The 18187-nt window shown below is 38.5% G+C and overlaps 1 protein-coding gene across 15 annotated transcripts in view; it reads right to left on the bottom strand.

Annotated features, from left to right (window-relative positions):
- LOC121324044 (apoptosis-stimulating of p53 protein 1-like) overlaps nucleotides 1–18187 on the bottom strand; it is a 40154-nt gene that overhangs the window by 6765 nt on the left and 15202 nt on the right. For 4 of the 15 annotated variants that reach the window (XM_041265446.1, XM_041265447.1, XM_041265440.1 and 1 more), the window contains 8 exons: nucleotides 17486–17605; nucleotides 15535–15611; nucleotides 6298–6399; nucleotides 4597–4771; nucleotides 3116–3312; nucleotides 2544–2708; nucleotides 1887–2079; nucleotides 305–466 (listed from right to left, as the gene is read on the bottom strand). In XM_041265446.1, the coding sequence (XP_041121380.1) occupies nucleotides 305–466; nucleotides 1887–2079; nucleotides 2544–2708; nucleotides 3116–3312; nucleotides 4597–4771; nucleotides 6298–6399; nucleotides 15535–15611; nucleotides 17486–17605 (1191 nt within the window). Of the gene's footprint in view, nucleotides 1–304; nucleotides 467–1886; nucleotides 2080–2543; nucleotides 2709–3115; nucleotides 3313–4596; nucleotides 4772–5163; nucleotides 5225–6297; nucleotides 6400–10339; nucleotides 10460–15534; nucleotides 15612–17485; nucleotides 17606–18187 lie in introns of those variants that run through there. The other 11 variants (XM_041265449.1, XM_041265451.1, XM_041265450.1 and 8 more) reach the window with 9 other exon arrangements.

Genomic DNA, 18187 nt, shown 5'->3' with positions numbered 1-18187 from the left:
TGTTACAGTGCTACTATACTGCATAACAACGTATGAACTCTGAATAAAACCCTGATGATTTCCCATATGCTTTTTTTTTTGGGGGGGGGGGGGTTGCTTGTAGTGCAGTGTATATATCAGCAAGAACTAAATTAACACCAAATAACAAATGTAGCCCTGTGAGGCTAGCTCATTAACCTAGCACCCCCCTGCCCAGACTCAGCAGCTGTTACTTCAAGCAGTTTGAATCTGCTTTTTGGTTTGTTTGTTATGCCTGATAAAGGTTCATTTCCCACCACACCCAGATGTGAACCTGCAGACTCACAAAACAGTGTGTCAGACACAGAAGAGGATGCCAAGTGGGTGTATCTGTGATCTGGAGACTGCAGAGATGCAGTGGGAGTTGACAAGACAGGATCCACTATGATGTCTAAATCAGAAACCTTCCAGGTACCTGGAGATTTTTTCAAACATCGACCATCTGTCTCTGCATGAGAGAAGCCATGGCAGAGCCAGCCATCCAGGGGTCAGGCACAAAAAAAAAAAAAAAATAAAATAATAGAAAAGAAACAGAAAAAAAGGACAGGAGGAAAATAAATAATAGATATAAAAATACAATGAAAACAGAGCAAGAACAGACAATGACAATACAAAAAACAGCATGGAACAAGAGGAATACTGTAGGCAGAAATCTAAGATTATTTCAAGCTTTAAAATGTGAGGTTGCTACACAGGGACTGTCATCCCACTACACCGTACACAGTATCCAACTGCATGCTTACATTACAATGAGAACAAGCGCTTTTATGATTAACCGTCTTTGTAAAAGCCCTTAATTCCTGTATATCATGATGAGCTGAAGGTATCCACCTCTAATTACAGGTATTGCACATTTATTTCATGAGAACAAGTTTCACAATAATGTGGAAACTGAAATGCACCGGAGGCAAATACACCAGCCCACGTTATAATACAATGAGACACAGGGTGTGCCTGGGGATCCAAAGGTATACTCAGACACTTGTGTTTACCAGCAATTCTATTTCACCGACTTGGGTATCTATTCTGTACCTACAATGAAGAACTCCATAAATCTGAATGTTTTTACTCAGTGTTGCTATGTCAGTACATTGTTTCCAAACATCTTCTGCAGTGCCTTTCCAGTGACTGCTGTCTGTTCACCGCCATCCTGATGCAGTCTGCAGTAGCTGGACATACCCCTGTATTTGCTGCCCTGACTGTTTTACACCAGCACCACATGTTCCGTCGTTTCACTCTACCCTAAGGCTCTGTTGGCAGACATGCAGGTTAGATGGATGTTCTTTTTAATGACCAATGTCCAACTCTCATCTGCCAGATTGCAATTCAAACATGGAACTCAAAATGGGGCTAAATGTGCAATGCATGTACATTGCTATAGCTGTACTTTCCTCCTAAGCAGTCACTTATAATAAAAGAATAATGTAGATAAGATAACCAATGTATACACATTCCATTACTACAAACTGTCTTACGACCTGACAAATATTCCTGGTGTAAATCTAGACTTAAATGCACTGCCATTTCATAGCCTTGGCTTTAGAAGAAATATAAAATACAAGGAATTAATATGCAACAGTAACTATTTTAAGCTTTCTAAAATGCAATTTTAGGGGTGTTCTCAGAGTAGTGGCTTATTCAGACAGATTATCAAACTCACTTTTCTTTCTTTATTATAATATTACACACACATCCAAACAGAAAGTTACATTTCTTGGTAGAGAAACATGTACACACTAAGATTGTGTAACAAACCTTTAAGGTGCATGCATTTACCAAAAAAATAAATAAAGGAAATAAGCAAAACTAAACAGCAGATCAGAAAGTACAAAACAGCAATAGGTCTATGAAGAAGCGTCAGGACTTACCTGACTTTGATCTAGCATGGCTGGTGCTGCCCGAGACAGTGAGGGACTGTGGCTTGACCGGGTCTCCTGGAATGTGATAGCTCCCCTCGGGTCTGCCAGGAGCAGGGGCTTGGATATAAGGCCCTATAGCCGCCACTCTGCCTGAATGAGCAGGGACTGGCTGAGGAGAGGGGATCCCGTTAATCCGATTTAACTACAGGAAGAAGAGAAAGCCAGGTTGAGCTGAACAGCAAGCATAGAACAAAAAGGGAACAAAACTAACAAAGGACAACAAAACTGAATGGAGTGAAAAAAGTTCATCCCTGTTAGTATTAAAGCAGTATTAGTGTATTCATAACAACAGATGCAAAATCTACTTTACAGTCATAAAACTACACAGTGTGGTTCCAGAACACGCACATTTGACTTATTTCAACTTATTAAATATAATTATGTGTGTGGAGAGCACTGGCTAAAGTCAATCAAATTCCACTGAATAACAATAGTTTTTAGTCCTCATGGTTGTTGCAACATTGTAACAGCACATTTACTAATGGGACTGGTAGAATTGAAACCTCTAGTTTTAGATCTAGTTTCAAAAAACTCAATATGTTAAGGAGACAGTATCATAGAGTGACAGGAATATTAAAACACAGCTCTCGAGTGATCTGATCTTACAGGGATGTTTTCTTTTTGACGTGCCTCAGCTTTTTTCTTGTAGAGCCGGTCCCTCAACTCGTTGACGCGCTTGTCCATCATGGACACCTCCATGTTGCGCTTGTTCAGCACCTCCTTCTGGTGCTGAAGCTTGCTATTCTGCTCCTGGTTCAGCTTGTTGCGGATCTGAACACGACAGCAATCCACACATGCCAGGTTAATCAAACAGCTCCATTTATAACTAAATGCTTCTGATTTTTAAAGTTCATAAAAATAAGAAGTTACTGTGTCACTACACCTAGACTGTGTTTGCCCAATATGGCTCTTTGGGATTAATACAGACTGAAAGAGTTCAAATCAATTTAGTACAAATCCCCTTCCAATACATAATCTTTCACTGTATCATTTTAGGGATACAACCAAAACTGAGGCTACTTCACCTGGAAATAACCGTAAAGCATAAGGTACATTTAAGCTGTTACGATTAAAAAAGCTTGTGTTACTTACTGCATACTGGAGTAATATTGATAAATATTCCCTGGACTGCAATACTAAATCGTTTCCATCTCCTGAGCAGCAGGGCTGAACTGTACCTGCAGCTCCTGGTAGAGTTTCTTCAGCTCCAGTGCTGCGGCCCCCGTCACCTGCCCACTGAAGGACTGGAATCCGCTCAGCTTCCCTTTCCTGAGGTCCTCCAGCTGCTGGCTCAGCTGGTCCACCTTCAGCACGGCCGACTGCAGCTCGAGCTGCTTCTCCTGAAACATGGCGTGAATGTGCTCCACTTCTGCTGCTGTCAAAAACATTACAGAATTAGAATGCAAAATGGAACAGCTAAAAACAAACAAAAAAACCCCACTGGCTTCTAGCGACTATTCATAACTTTTTTTTTTTTTAGCTAGACGCAGAAAAGGAGAAAATCAGTAAGAACAATGTTTGGACATTGTCTGGTCTGCAAAGGCCATTTACCTAAACACCTCTGAACGACAGCAGCTTTTTGTCATCATGGTTTGCACACTCAGGTCTCTATAGTGAATTCATACATTCCTACAAAAACTCTTGTTTTGGTTCGTGGACACTTTCTAGCTGTAACCTGCCCAGCCCAATTCTCTGTGAAAATCCTGATCACCGCTAACAAAACACAGTATTGTGTCAAAAGGATCGAAACACAATAGATACCAGATTAGTACCAAGCAGCTGACAAAACAAACCTTTCAGGAGGGTAAAAAATTTAAAACTTTGGTCTATCCCTTAAAGTTGCAGAATCTCTATTAACAGACACTGTCTGTACAGATTTCCTTCAGTATCTAGCAGCATTGGCTTTTAAACAGCACCAGACTTCCCTACAGCCAATACTTCTCGGTTGCATCCTGAACATAAATAACTGGATAACACTGCATTTTGGTTTGGAAAATACAACTCCCAGATATTTCTGAATGCATAAACCTTGCTACATAAAGTTACATGATCTTTCAAAAACATTAGGCACAAACAATAACACACATGCACACACAAGATTAAGAGTAGAACATGCCGAGATCTCATTAGCTGTAGCAGGAGGAAGGATCCGAATCAAAGAAAACAAAGAGCTGCAGGGATTATGAGTAATGCTGGGATTGCAATCAGCACAGCTGTAGCAACCCCATTTCCCCTTAAAGAGGTCAGGGAAAAAAAAGAAAAATCACAAGCCCTTTTTATGAAACACTTCTATGCTTCCCAGCATAGCTCTGTAAGCCCTGCTGAAACTGTATACAGTACTTTACTAGTTCAGTAATAAATACTATTCCATACCCTCTATTTGTTATTCTACTTGATGTTTATGGCACTTTATAACCTGCTGGGATAGGAGGGATTTAAAACAGCAGCACACTCCCCTCCAGCAGTTGTGTTTCGATGTCTGCTCTTGAGAGCACCAGTTTGCTAGCTAAGCTACCCCAGCAGAAGACATCATACCATCGCAAAACTACAGTCTCAAATCGCAAACTTTACCCCCCCCCACCCCCTCAAAGAGGAACTGCACGAGTTTGTCGTCCATGTCTGACTGAAAGGTTTGTGTTCAAAAGAACAGTGCACGTACAGAGATTGCCATTCATGACTTTGCTATAATCCACTTGTCCTCTCATCGCTCTGATCTTCTTCAGTTTGGCCTCTTGATTTTCTACTCTTTCTTTCAGCTTCTGCAGCTTCTCGCTCTCTGAAATGGACTGCTGCTGCCGCCGCTCCTGCTGTTTCAAGTATCGAAGACGTTGTTCCTGGAATATAGAAAGGGTGCAGAGTGATCCTGTGGATTGGTAATGTCATATTGCGTCTACAAGGTTCACAGTATTCCATTACGCAAACAAATTTCGGAAATAAACCCAAATTAAGCAAAATAACCATTTACCTCTGTTAATCCAACATAGTTCTAAGTATGTCAGTGCAGAACCCAAAATACCAAATCAACAAACTGGTCTCATTTGATGTAAAATCATACCAAAAAAAACAAACAAACACAAAAAAAACAACAACATACTCTCTCCAAACCAAATATAAATCCAGGAAACGTACTTCATGAAAGTTCAACCATTTTCCCTGCCAAATATTAAAACGCACAAAGCCCTACCAGAAAAAACCCCGCCTTCATAAAAAGCTTTGCTATGCTTACCCTTAGTGCTTCACGTACACACTACACACTTCAGACTGAGCCACTAGCTCAATACATCTACTCTACTTTCAGCCAAGCTGATTTCCTGCTGCTTGCAACCCTTTCCTGCTGTTGTAAAATTGATTCCAACCCTCCATGACTACATTTCCCAAAGAAAACAAACACTGGCAAGCACAGGGTTTAACCCTCCCAAGATTTGAAAAAAACTCAGTGAAATAACAACAAGAATACATCTCATAAGTGCTGGGATTAAATCAATAAAATAATTGGTTTGTATTTTAAGGTTAATGAAAAAAAGTGCCCAATATTGAAGATGTATTTTAATTATTTTTCAGTCAAAACTCCAAAAAGTCTGTTCAAAGACAGCTAGTAACAAAATATGTCAAATCTAACAACAGTAATTGATTATACTGTACTAAGCATTTACACCACCTTAATCATATGTGACCATGTGTTAATATTAATACAAAATGGAACCAAATGATGCGGCAATGGTGTAGCAATGGGACGCTGGAAGTAGTGTGTATCTGAATTTTATGGGAACACATTGTTCAGTCGTAGCATTGCCCCGGATCTGGAAGCCGGAAGCAGTTCCTTTGTCAGAGTCGTCATCTACTTGATATGATCACTGGGAACAGCTACACCCTCTCGAATCAAGAGATCCCAAAACGTATCCCCTGGGGTATTTCAAGTCTTCCAGGGAATGTTTTCTTAGGAAAAGAATTTGTTATATCTAAGAATCACACATTGCTGTCTTCTAAAAGTATTTTAATCGTGATCTCCAAGAAAAGTAAATATTGACAGCCAGTTGCTGTATGCTTTTGTGAGATTTCACTCCAATTATCAAGCAAGTAAAAATACCTTACAATTCACATATTCTTTTTAAGTTAACAAAGAAACTGTACAATAAGACAATGGGGTGGCTGGTCCAAAACTGCCCTTCAAAAATCTCTTACAAAAAGATGTGTTGATATTTCTTGCTCTAACAGTAACTGGATAAATGCAATATATACCGTTATTGCTTCCAGTTGCTTGCACTCTTGGCCATCCGCTGTCAAGCTACTACTATCCATGCCTGGTTCTTGATCCGAATTAATATTTTCTATGTTAATAATTAATAATTAGACTACATACCTTAGCAACGAGCATCTGCTGCTGAGCCTCAATCTGCTGCTGTTGTCTTGTGGCCATTTCCTGGAGCTCTGAAAGAGTGAGCTCCACACGAGGATTCCCAACCTGTGCATGGCAGAGAAGGCAAGACATGTCATTAACTACCAGGACTGCTGGAGATCTGAAGCCACTGGACTGGACCACTTTACCACAACATTGTGCTGTGCTGCACAGTGTCAATGTGGAAAGACACTAAACAAACCTGATCAGTAAGTGAGTAATTTCGATAGAATTAATTTAAATGACTCGTACCGAGCTAAATTCTTCTTTTACGCAAAGCAAGGATGAAATTGTTCTTTATGTGTAGTTCGTTCTGTGCTAAAGGTCTTGTCAACAGCCAAACAAAACTGCATAAAAAGTGTGAAGGTTTATCTGCGTTTATCTGAAATGAAGAATACAAAAACCAAGATTTGAAGCATTTGTGTTTTAATCTGGTTTAGAATATGCTTACGCTTAAACATCACTTTGTGTAAACAAAACACCCAGAAACTTTAGAAATGTTTAATTTTAGATTCTATTTTGTATTGCATAATATAAATCCAGAAAAATGAACTTGCAGTTTGGAGCACGTCTTGTTTGGTATTCTGGTAACTTTGCTTCATAATAACAAGTTAGCATGAAAATACCTTTCAATTCAATGACATCTGTCAGCAAAATTCCCCACGCTGTGGGAGTTAGAGACCAAAGGAATTCCAGAACTCAGCTATGCTGAAAAGCAGTACAATCGCAAGGTTCAGTCTGCCCAGCTACAGAACTCAAAATGTGTTCTTACAGCAAGTATGTTGGATCATTTGGATCAAACATAGAAGGTATTTGTGCACCATGCAGTAGGTACCAGTAATACTTGTTTTTTTGCATGAATGAAACAGCCCTCTACCCGAGATGTAGATCTCTACGTGATGTCACTACAGCACAGAGTAAACCCATTGTGTCAATATAAACATATCTCAGTAAATCTCTGTGTCGTAAGTGATTTTCCAATTCATAACATCAAGCTGATGCTGTTGTTCCGAAACTGGAAATGCCATTATTCCCTGGACAGGAAATCCCAGGATTTACTTGTCTCCTGTCATTGTGTGGCAACAAGCACAAGACCTTTATGCAAGACAAATGGACCGCTCCCAGAAGCTGCAATGACTGCCACATTTCAAAGAGGACCGCAGGATTCAGCTTAATACAACAGTTCTCTAAATGTAGAACACACCCAGGACAATATTACATGAAATACATGTACAGCACAGACAAGCACATGTTAATCTAAAAACCGAAATATAAAACAAACATTTTCATACCACTCCCCTGTAATAAAACAAATCTACGCAAACAAACAAATGACCAGGTTCACATCACTCTTACCTTCAGCTGGATAACAGTGCGCTTTTCATTTTTAAATGACCCAGCTGTAGCGCAATACCAGATTTCATCACTAAGCTTACTGTGTAGAATGGCTGGTAAACTCAAGAAGGCGATTGTCATTTGTAACCCTTTAAAATGGTCTTAAAGAATGAAACAAAGTAGAAAAGTAGGACCAGCTGTGTTTGACTGCACCCCAGCAAAGCATACCATCCCCATTAAAACAATGAGATACTATAGAACGAAGGGGAAATGATCTCCAACGCTCTCTACAATGTGTTAAGACTGCGTGGGATGTGGAAAGTGAACAGACAGGAGCTGCCTTTGACTGAAGACGTATTGCTTTTGATCTGCTGACCACATTAGTTTTCTTTTCCTCCTCATTAACTTCTCACCATGGCAATTGCTTTAAAAAAAAAAAAACACAAAAAACAGTTCAATATAAAAAAAATCACTGGAGTATCTACCAAACTCTCGAGAGTAATAAAATCCTCCTAATAAAATTACTGGGCAAACTCACAAAGCAAAATATGACATGTTATTGTCATAGTTATTGTTTCTTTATTACCGTTTTAATCATGGATGGGGTTGACATAAATTAAGCAACAAGGACACATTATTGCTATACAGTAAACAACATCACTCACAACCAACAGCAGCACTCGGAGGCACAAAGACGATTTTGTACATTCATCAGTTTAGGAATTGATATTTATGTACAGAATGCTCGGTTGCTATAGTGATTTGTTACCAGACAGAAGCTGTCAGCAAGCATGCCTTATTAGCACAATAATTGTTATAGTACTGCAAATGGGCGTGCACAAAACCTTAAATACAAGAAAATAAAAAAACTGGATCCTAATTGTGGACAAACTGGACAGATGGAGGAAGCAAACCCCAGTGGCAAGGAATTGTACTGATTGCAACAATAATGTGTAACTGATCATCGAGAAAAATATCAAAACAGGTTATCTTAAGTTTCTGTTATATGGTTGGGGAAGTATAGTACAGCTAGAAGACATAATTGGACTGGTCATTTCTAACTCTGCTGGCAGCCTTTGGTGTAAGCTCCATTTGCCTCAGTACTATAACATTGTGGTTAGTCTTCTTCTTAAACACCCCAGTAGTGCTTTGACCCTCGACCTCAGTCTTCACATGTGAACCATACTGCTTCCCATTAGGGGGCAGGTTTCTGCTGCACAGTGCAGGCCTACAGGCAAGGGTTGGGGTAAAGTCCCCTGGGCTAATGCTTCTCATATCAGGTCACTCAGAACTTTTTAAAGCTTTGGGAAACAGCAAAAATGTAAAAGCAACAATAACGGTTTCTATATAAAAATCACCTTTCAGACACTGATCCAACATGCCCACGTACTGTATCTAACTGAAGCATTTCTTTGGGCGACAGTTACTCACAAAAATTAACAGATGCAACAAACTGACTCCTTAAGAATCAATATACTGGTAAACATAATGAGCGCTTCATTTAAATCCCAGGTTTAGGTCTGTTTTGATATCATGCGCCTACACCAACTGTCACATGAATAGATGAATACCTAGTCTAGCATTAGTTATTATTATTACATGTAAACCTGTGGGGGGAGATATCACAAGGGCCATGTTATCTTGAATATATTTATGAAAATGACTATGAACAAATGACAAAGTCTATCAGCTCTACCATATGCCATTTTGATAAGTGTTAAACTCTTCTTTACAATGCAGGGCTTCGTTTTTAAGATTGGACAATACACACCTATTTTTTTTTTCATAGCCTTGAGCGTTGTTTTGCATTGCAGACGTTTTTTCACATCTACTATAAAACTTTAAGCTCCCAACACACATCATACACTGTCCTTGAATTACATACTGACACCACGTACAACTGCACTCTTGTGCTGCAATGCATGGGTAACTCCGTGCCTACAGCTAAATGTGTTTACAGTTCATCTAATGGAGAGACGCTCTACTATTTGTCTGGGCAAATAAATTACTTGGCCATCATTTTTTATTTTTCTGTGGTCTATTAAGACCAAGTACAGCAAAACAATTCACTCCACAGCATCTGTCTGAGCAGCACATTGTATTGCTAAACCAATTCTAAAAAAATAAATAAAATGTTTACTGCTGTACCTAATGTAACAAACAGTGCAACAGCTCAGGAATATAATGGGTCATTGTGTCTTTAGTTTTTTGTCTTGATAAGAATGGATGCTTTTGAGCATAGAATGACATTTAGCAAGGGAGGAATAAAAAAATGGTTTTAAAATTTTAGCTTTATGATTTCAATTTGTTCAACAAAAATATGCTTTGTTTACTTTGATTAAATATTAAATAAAAACTGCTGATTTAATATCTCCCACACTGCCAATCTTGTTGTAAACAGCTTATGCTGATAAATTTGCCAATTCCTAAACTAACACATAAACCATTTACACTGCTTTAGCATGATCTGCCAAAACATCAGATGCATAAACAGAGCACAAATCAACTAGTTCCTAAAAAGTTACTTAATTAAAAAGATATTCGAAACTGCCACCCTTTTGTACGGCTACTGCTCTTCGAGTTTAATAGATAGATACGCTGGCTGCACATAAAAATGCGATGACAAGAACACAATTAACTAGAGTGGCTCTTATCAAAACAGATCTATTACCTGCTGTGCGTCTTCCCATGTAATTCTGCAAGATTGCACCTTCATTTTGCTGCATCGTCCTTCAGTCGTAAAGTCCTGTACGGCCTCTACATGCTTCCACTCCATTTTCCCTTTTGCAGCTCCATTCAACTCGCAGCTGTTCATAGTGTTCTGATGAGCCAGGTCAGCTGATGTGTCCAAAGTAAATTACCATGGCATTTAAAATCAGGGCACAGCTCTATCCAAAACTTTTGCTTTGGTCTCGTGGCTAACAGCAGTACTCAATATGCTCTCCTGCAGGCAGCACTCCCACTTACAACTAAATGCAGTTTGTTTTCTTGTTCTTTCCACCCCTGTCCTGTATCAAAATAAAAAACGTGCCTCTGCACTCATCAGCAATCAGTGAACAGAAAAGGCTAGTGGATTTCGCCAGCAGTCAGAGACCTAATCAAGGCAAGACCAAGCCAGCTGTCAGCTCTAATCAGCTTGATGCATTGCACTTTTCATTTTCAGCAGAAAAGGTTTACTGTAACGTTTTGTACTTCCAAGTACAGAATGCAGTTAAAAAACATCTAAACAGAGGCAATCTACATGAAAAAAATGATATTTTAGTAAAAGCAACACAAAACAGAAAGCCTACTGAATGTTCGGTCCAATCCAACACGGTTTCCATGAATTTCACCGAAATGCACCTCAGTCCAAACCCCACACACATAGTTTCTGTCATAAGTTCAGGCTGTGCTCAGCTGTGTGTGAAACCAAACTGTGGCTTAGGAACAGGTACCATTAATATGGGCCAGATGTAAATTTGTCTATTTAAATGTTTCAACATTTTATAGCTATTGTTAGCCACCCCCAGCTCTACTACATGAAACCTCTTAACCCTGTGCAGGTTTGTGGCTGAAATTGCTGTGCATTGTGCCCCTGTCTGATTTTGCCCTTCAGTGCATTCCGGTAACATGCCAAGCTAAATGTTTTCTCAGTAGATAAAATAAAACAAGCATTCTTCAGTAACCTGACTGCCAGCTGAATCTGTATGAAACAAACAACAGTGGAAAAGCTACAGTGCAAACCAAGAGCAACGTGAGAAATCAACATCACAGTACAGTACCTGCTCTACAACTATTAGAGCACACAGTGATGCCTATTCAATACAACAACTAAAACATACCTTTTTCTGGCACCGCCCCCCCTCCCATCCAAAGGCCAACACCCACAAATCAGTAGGTGCCTGGAGCACCAAACAAAACCACAGGACACAGAGACATCAGAATTAAGACATAGCAGTGTATGCAAAAAAGACGTGAGAGCTATTTTGTTCACTATTAACTATACAAAGCATTGGTAACCAATGTACATGAAGGTCTCCATTATGTCTCCCAGTATATCAAGCGTGACAAACTCCTTTAAAAACACAGCATTAGCTGTCCTGCAAATGCAGGCGTGCAGTTTACTGCCCCTAACCTTTACAGAGGACTCTGACCTTACCCACCTGGCTTCTACTAAACCAACACAGTTGAGCAAACAGTCGGCTGGGTCAGACAGGGGGCATTACTGGGGAACTGTAGCTCTTCAAAGACGTGTGTTATGTCTCTTATGGCTTTAAACTTATAACTCAGATGCTGCCGTTGCATCTTGAATCCACTACTTAGCTATAATATCGGCAAACAGTACAAGGTAATGGTTAGCCTACAGTTTGCTGCTCCCTTCCCTGTTTCACCCATTTTTGTTTCTGCACCAGCAGCACTTAAACTCAAGTGTCAATTTAAAATCATCATCTACAACCATCTTTAACAGTTGTTTTTAAGATCCCAGGTATTTTCCCTCAAATAAACAAACTGACTAAAAAAAAAAAAAAAAAAAAAGGGCTACATACCAATTAAAAATTAAGTTTATTCACGTGATGTGCATTTGGAAATAAATACATACAGTGCTTGCTCTTTATGCTGTAGCCTGGATCCATCCAGACTGTGCTATTTGTTCAGCCATATAACGAGAATGCAAGCACTAGTGGAATGGCATTACAGGACAAAAGGAAGCCCCAACCACACCTCATTCGAGCCAGTTCTGAGGTAGAAAATTCAGCCTTATTTTAGTACCGCGATTCATGTCTCCACCCCTTTGCTGCTTCTTGTTATGATTTAATTTACTATACATAGAACAGTACCTAACCTCTAAGCAGAGGTAAATGCAGGGGGTAAGAGTGCTACTGGCCCTTCAGAGTCATTTGTGGATTTGCAAAATGTAGCCACGTGTTAGACCAGAATCCAAACAAGGTTTCTATTACAGAATTTTGCAGAACACAGGGTGTGTGACCTGCTCATTCCTACAAAACACAGAATTTAAGACAACCTCATTCCTACAAAACACAGAATTTATGAGACCTATAATTACCTACTCTACAAAGTGTTTCATTCTCAGATTGGCCAACAAAGATCCAATAATAAAATGTATGGTTCCTGTAAAGCTTCAAAGCAAAATATGTTTGACTCATTGTCAAACAGCTACAACAATATTATGCATTGCAACAGCAGACAAAATATTTCTATAGTTAGTCATGAACTTACCTCTACTAGCAAACATTCTGATGGGTTACCCTTTATTTTTTTTGCCAGTGCTTTGAGTATGCTGTATGCCAAACATTTCCCCACATTCAAAGACTGCTAAATAATAACTGAATGGTCGTGAAGTGCAGGCCTCCTCAAAAGCCCTGTGTTGGCAAGTCTATAAGACTATAAGCTTCTTACTAGGTTATGTCACAAAATTGGTGTAATCCTCAAAATTATAGACCAATGCCAGGGCTGGATGACGAAGTGCTCTTTGGGTTAACCACGTTATTTACTCATCAGTTGGAGAAACAACAATAAAAATAGTATTATATTAGGAGTCAGAGAAACATAGGATTATATTGATATAGACATATCTGATACCGCTTCCAAGGGCCAGAAAGCTCCAAGCCTGCTGTATTGCAATGGGGCAAACGAGCTAAAACACTTGTCTCCTCTCCAGCAGATGGGACTGAGAGCAAAGTTCCAGTGCTAGCACGCCTAGAGACAATCAACCTTCATTCAGGTCTCCAAGCAGCAGGCACCCCAAAGTATCGTTCTGGATTTGCAGACACACCCCGGACCAATGAGCAAACAAAATGGTAAAAGTTGGCAAAGATGGGCCGGGAAATGAATGGTCCATGAATAAAAAAGGGTCAAAAGATATTGTGGATGATAAAATAAAAAAGACAAGTGGCATCTGACATCTGGCCCAGGAAAAGGACAACAGATGGATGACGAAAACAGGAATGGTGGCCTAGGCCTTGAAAATCAGAAACCCCCAGAGATAAGACCAGGAGATGGTGTGAAAGTGCACTGGGAATGGAGGGTCACCAGTTCAGGGGGAGATTTTTGTCCATCAACTTCATGTGAATGCAACAGATTAAAAAAGGCCATTATTTGCCCACTTTGGCCCAATTGGAAAAAGCTACATTTTAAGCTGGCATGTAAAATACTGTATATAATGTTGGATTATTAGAAGTACTTTGCAGAAATTGACTAAAATGTATCATGTAAATCAGTGTGATAATCTTAATGCCACAACATAAATATTTTATTTTTTTTTTTTTTTTTTTACAGATATTTATTATTAAAGTAAATAAAAACCAAAAAAATCTGTAATACATATCTTGACAATCTTCTGCTTTAATAGCCGATGTGGTTTTAACAAATCGCTTGGAGCAGACCATGTCTCACACCCCTGAAAGAAGAATTTCACAACCTGCATTGCAAAGCGAGGATGGATTTCAACCCAATTTAAAAGACTTGATGTGCCCATTTCCCTCACCTAACTAATGTTAACAGGATTACAGTTTTTAAAGAAAACCCATTCCTAAGAAAAAGGGGTTATGCATTCTTAAACATTATTAACAGCGTCCCGATTCCTGGCATATTCTCTTAATTATAGCATACTTTGGAAACACCCCAAAGGCAACTCTTGAATTAATTATCATTTCTCTTTGGGATATCAGACTGGAAAAACAGTTCTTAAACACATGTTCTCTGTAGGTGTGTGTGTGTCTTTAAAAAATCAATATTGTTCCCCAACACTCACCCCCACAGATAAAACAATCTTCTGTGGTTTTAAAAGGAGTCCTCTTATACTAACAGTTTTTCTTCCAGCAGATGGTGCAAGAAGCAAAAACAGCAGCCATACGATTTTCTGACTAATTAGCGTATCATACGTCCTGTCCTACAAATCATGGGTCCTAATTACTGTACTAAAATTATGTTTCCTCCCCGGATTCAAATTAGTAAAACTTGTTATTTTTGACCTGGTCACGGTGCGTGCGTGCATATATATATATATATATATATATATATATATATATATATATATATATATATATATAAAAGAAAGTAGTTCTCCATAGCAGCTTCTCCGTAGGGTAGCACTTCTCTTTTGTAAGACCACAAACAAACAAACGGAGTGGCAATTCTAGTCATAGCTCCATAACCTTTTTGTGCACAATTCTAATTTGAGGGACTACAGTAACTTGCTTGTTCTTCACTGCAGTTGCTTTTTTGTTTAAAAAAATAACCAGTCACAGTTATTTTTTATTTTTTTAAAGATTAAGCCAATTTATAAATGTATTTATAGCTCAGTGGTTTGTGTTGTTCAGTAACTATTTTTCTATCCCCTTACGTAAACGAAACCCATGGGTCTTCTTACTTTTACTGCGATAAAAATGCAGCAATTTGTATGTCATCTATAAAAGTTGTTGTTTTCAGCAGACGGGACAGCTGTGGCTGCAAGCTTCCCATCACCCTGTGATGCTTAACCTTCAAGCATAGGGGATGCCCGGTCCACTACAACCATAACATGTTACAAGAGAGCTGCAACTCAAACCCTACTTTTAAAACTGAGAAGGACTTCTTGAAATCTGGTTAAAAACCCTCCTTGATAAACCATGTCTATTCAACTGATCACTCTAAGTAAGGTTAGGGAAACAGATATCGGACGCATACAAATACTATAAAAACACAATGAAACCCAAGGAGGTGACTAATTAATTATTTAGAGATCATTGTGTTTAGATAATGCAGACGGCAAAAAACATGTTACACTATTTCTGATTATTTTATCAAACCACACATACCTGCTTTTACAATGAAACAGACCCCAGTGTTGTGTGTGGGTGTGTGCTTCTCTCGATTTTTTTTACATACCCCGTTTTCACAGTGCTTGTCTGCAGGCATGTTAACTCCGTTTCTTCTGTTCGGTTGATCTTGCGCTTGTTGGCCACCTAAAAACAGTGACTAAGATTAAAAATTCTAGCCTCTTAAAGCAGAACAGTTTGCATGAATAATAATATCTGTGGGATTTGATAGAGTGGAACTAATTTTCTCCAGGGATTTACACTCCACAGTTTAATCAGTGGAACTGTTACAGTCTTTTTCACATATGGGGTTGCATAAAGAACCATCTTTGCTGTTCCGTGTTTAAGATGATCTCCAGGTTTGTAGATGGGAGTCACTGTGAAGGTGTTATCAAGATCCATCCATACTATAACCAACACAGTGAAGACCTCCTCTTGTAATCATGTTCTCCATTTTGACTAGACAGTTTTTTTTTTTTTTTAAATGAACCAGTGATTCTATTCATAAAAGATAAATGTATTTATTTCATTTAAAGTAATCTAAACAAGTTGGTTCACCAGTTGAGTGAGGTAAACATGTTGTTCATGTTTACTACCATTTGCAGAAAGCATGGAGTAATCTGATTATAGGACACTAACCTCCTTCAATTCGGAGCACTAGAACTTGCCATGCTTTTATTATTACCTCATTAGTTTTGACAAATAAACAGTGATGTAATCCACTACAGCAACCCAAACCTCAGGATATGCAAACAATACCACTGGTTATAATATACCTTATTTTTTATTATTTTCATTCGAGGTAAGACTTGTGTTTAGCCACTTCTGTTTAGCTATAACAGATCTATTGACTTCTTGGAAGGCTATCGGCTTGGATTGGAATTCGAAGTAAAAAGTGACTCATGTGGACAGAATGGTTAATTTAAAAATAGCTACAGGTTCCGAATTATTTTAGTCATTTTGGCAACAAGTATAATTATCACCTTCGGGACCTTGTTTAAAATAGATTATGGTCTTTTAACTTAAACTGTGCTAAGGGTGTAAAAATATCAGCTCCTCGTTATCGGAGTCATCCAATCAGAAAAAAAGTGCTGCATAATTTGTGTGAATCCAAACTGAAACTCCACGGGCTATAATCATTTTCTGTCTGCTGGGCTTTTCTGACACCTCATACCAAGCATGAGGGGCACGGAATCCTTGACATCTTTAAAAACAGCACAGCTTGAACACACACAACAGCTTAGCCACCATACTCCAAACTAACAGCCTGAACAAGAAACATCTTTAACGAGGATGAGTTCAAAAACACCACCATGTGATTCGAGTAATGCAAGTCAGGACCTGATGATGTAAAAAAACTTCATTTTTGCTATAGCACGAGTCTATAAAAAGACTTGTATCTGATCCAAAAGTAAAAGGAGTTTATTCTCACATAACTGGACAGACTGTTTTCTCAAACCGAATAACATACTGCTGTGTCTCCTAGTAATTTAATTATACATTACAGTACATTCCCACAGGATTAATTTCAAGCGCTCAATTTGTTTTGTCAGATACAAAAGGAACCGGTTTGGTTTGCATTCTTTCAATATCAGCTTTTGCTGTGAATCTCTAGCTTAAGCCACACTATTCTTTCAGGATTCTGCTTCTTCCAGCGAATGTTTTATTGTTTCAAAAGTAAACTTTCAGTTGCACAGGTAAAAACAGCTATTTAATTTAGAAAATTCCATAGCGTTTCAACATGCAATAGCTTTTCTTTTTCAATCTTCTGGCGGAAATGGTTGTCACTGAATTTACATGAAAACGGGACAACATTTATTTATTTATTTATTTTTTACACACATTTATACATTCTCTCAGACTTGGGATCTAGGAGTCCTGTGAGGTTACAACCTAATTTCCGACAGCGTAAGTTAACATACGTTAAGGTAAGATGGGACCTTATCACATCAAGACTGAAAGGGTTAAGAAAAATTTGCATGAATCCAGCAAAGCCACTACCATCTCCATTATTCACCTACCCTGCTCACTGCTCTCTGCTGGAGACTCCTCATGACGCAGAAAAAACGTCACTTCTTGCCTCCGAGGGCCCCATTTCTGCAGATGTTCATACATCATGTGATCGACAGGTATTGCTCGCTCTGCCAGGGAAAAGCCTACTGTTAGTTTGCCTTGTCTAACAATCTTGACAGTCTTTAGATGAAGAATTATAAAGCATGAATGAACAGCAGGGCTTTACGCAGGTTCTCTACTCCCCAGCTTCCGTACAAAATACATTCTTGTGTTTAGAAAACATTTCAAACCCATACTGCGTGAGAACATGTATTACAAGCTGTAACAATCAAAAATACCACATGCATACAAGTTATTTTGAAGGCATTTTAATAAGAGCTGTTTAGGTTCCATTTTAAATCAGCTTTCTTTGCTGAGATAGCAATTTATTTTTAATATTAAGAGTGTAATGTGACCAAATTAACCCTTTGGATTCCAGAATGCCTGCATCTCTTTCAACAATTTGTTCTTAACATAGTTATTTTGATTGAATAAGAAATATTCACAATTTATAGTAATAGATTGTATATTATATATATATATATATATATATATATATATATATATATATATATATATATCATATATATATTATATATTTATATTTTATTTATTTATTTTTTTACAAAAAGCATGTGTAATTTAACAGCAATACTTTTTTTGCTGTAATG

Source organism: Polyodon spathula, chromosome 12 (assembly GCF_017654505.1).
Source record: "Polyodon spathula isolate WHYD16114869_AA chromosome 12, ASM1765450v1, whole genome shotgun sequence".
Classification (NCBI taxonomy): Eukaryota; Metazoa; Chordata; class Actinopteri; order Acipenseriformes; family Polyodontidae; genus Polyodon; species Polyodon spathula.
The sequence above is the reverse complement of the archived record's forward strand: the minus strand, read 5'-3'. Positions and strand labels throughout refer to the sequence as shown.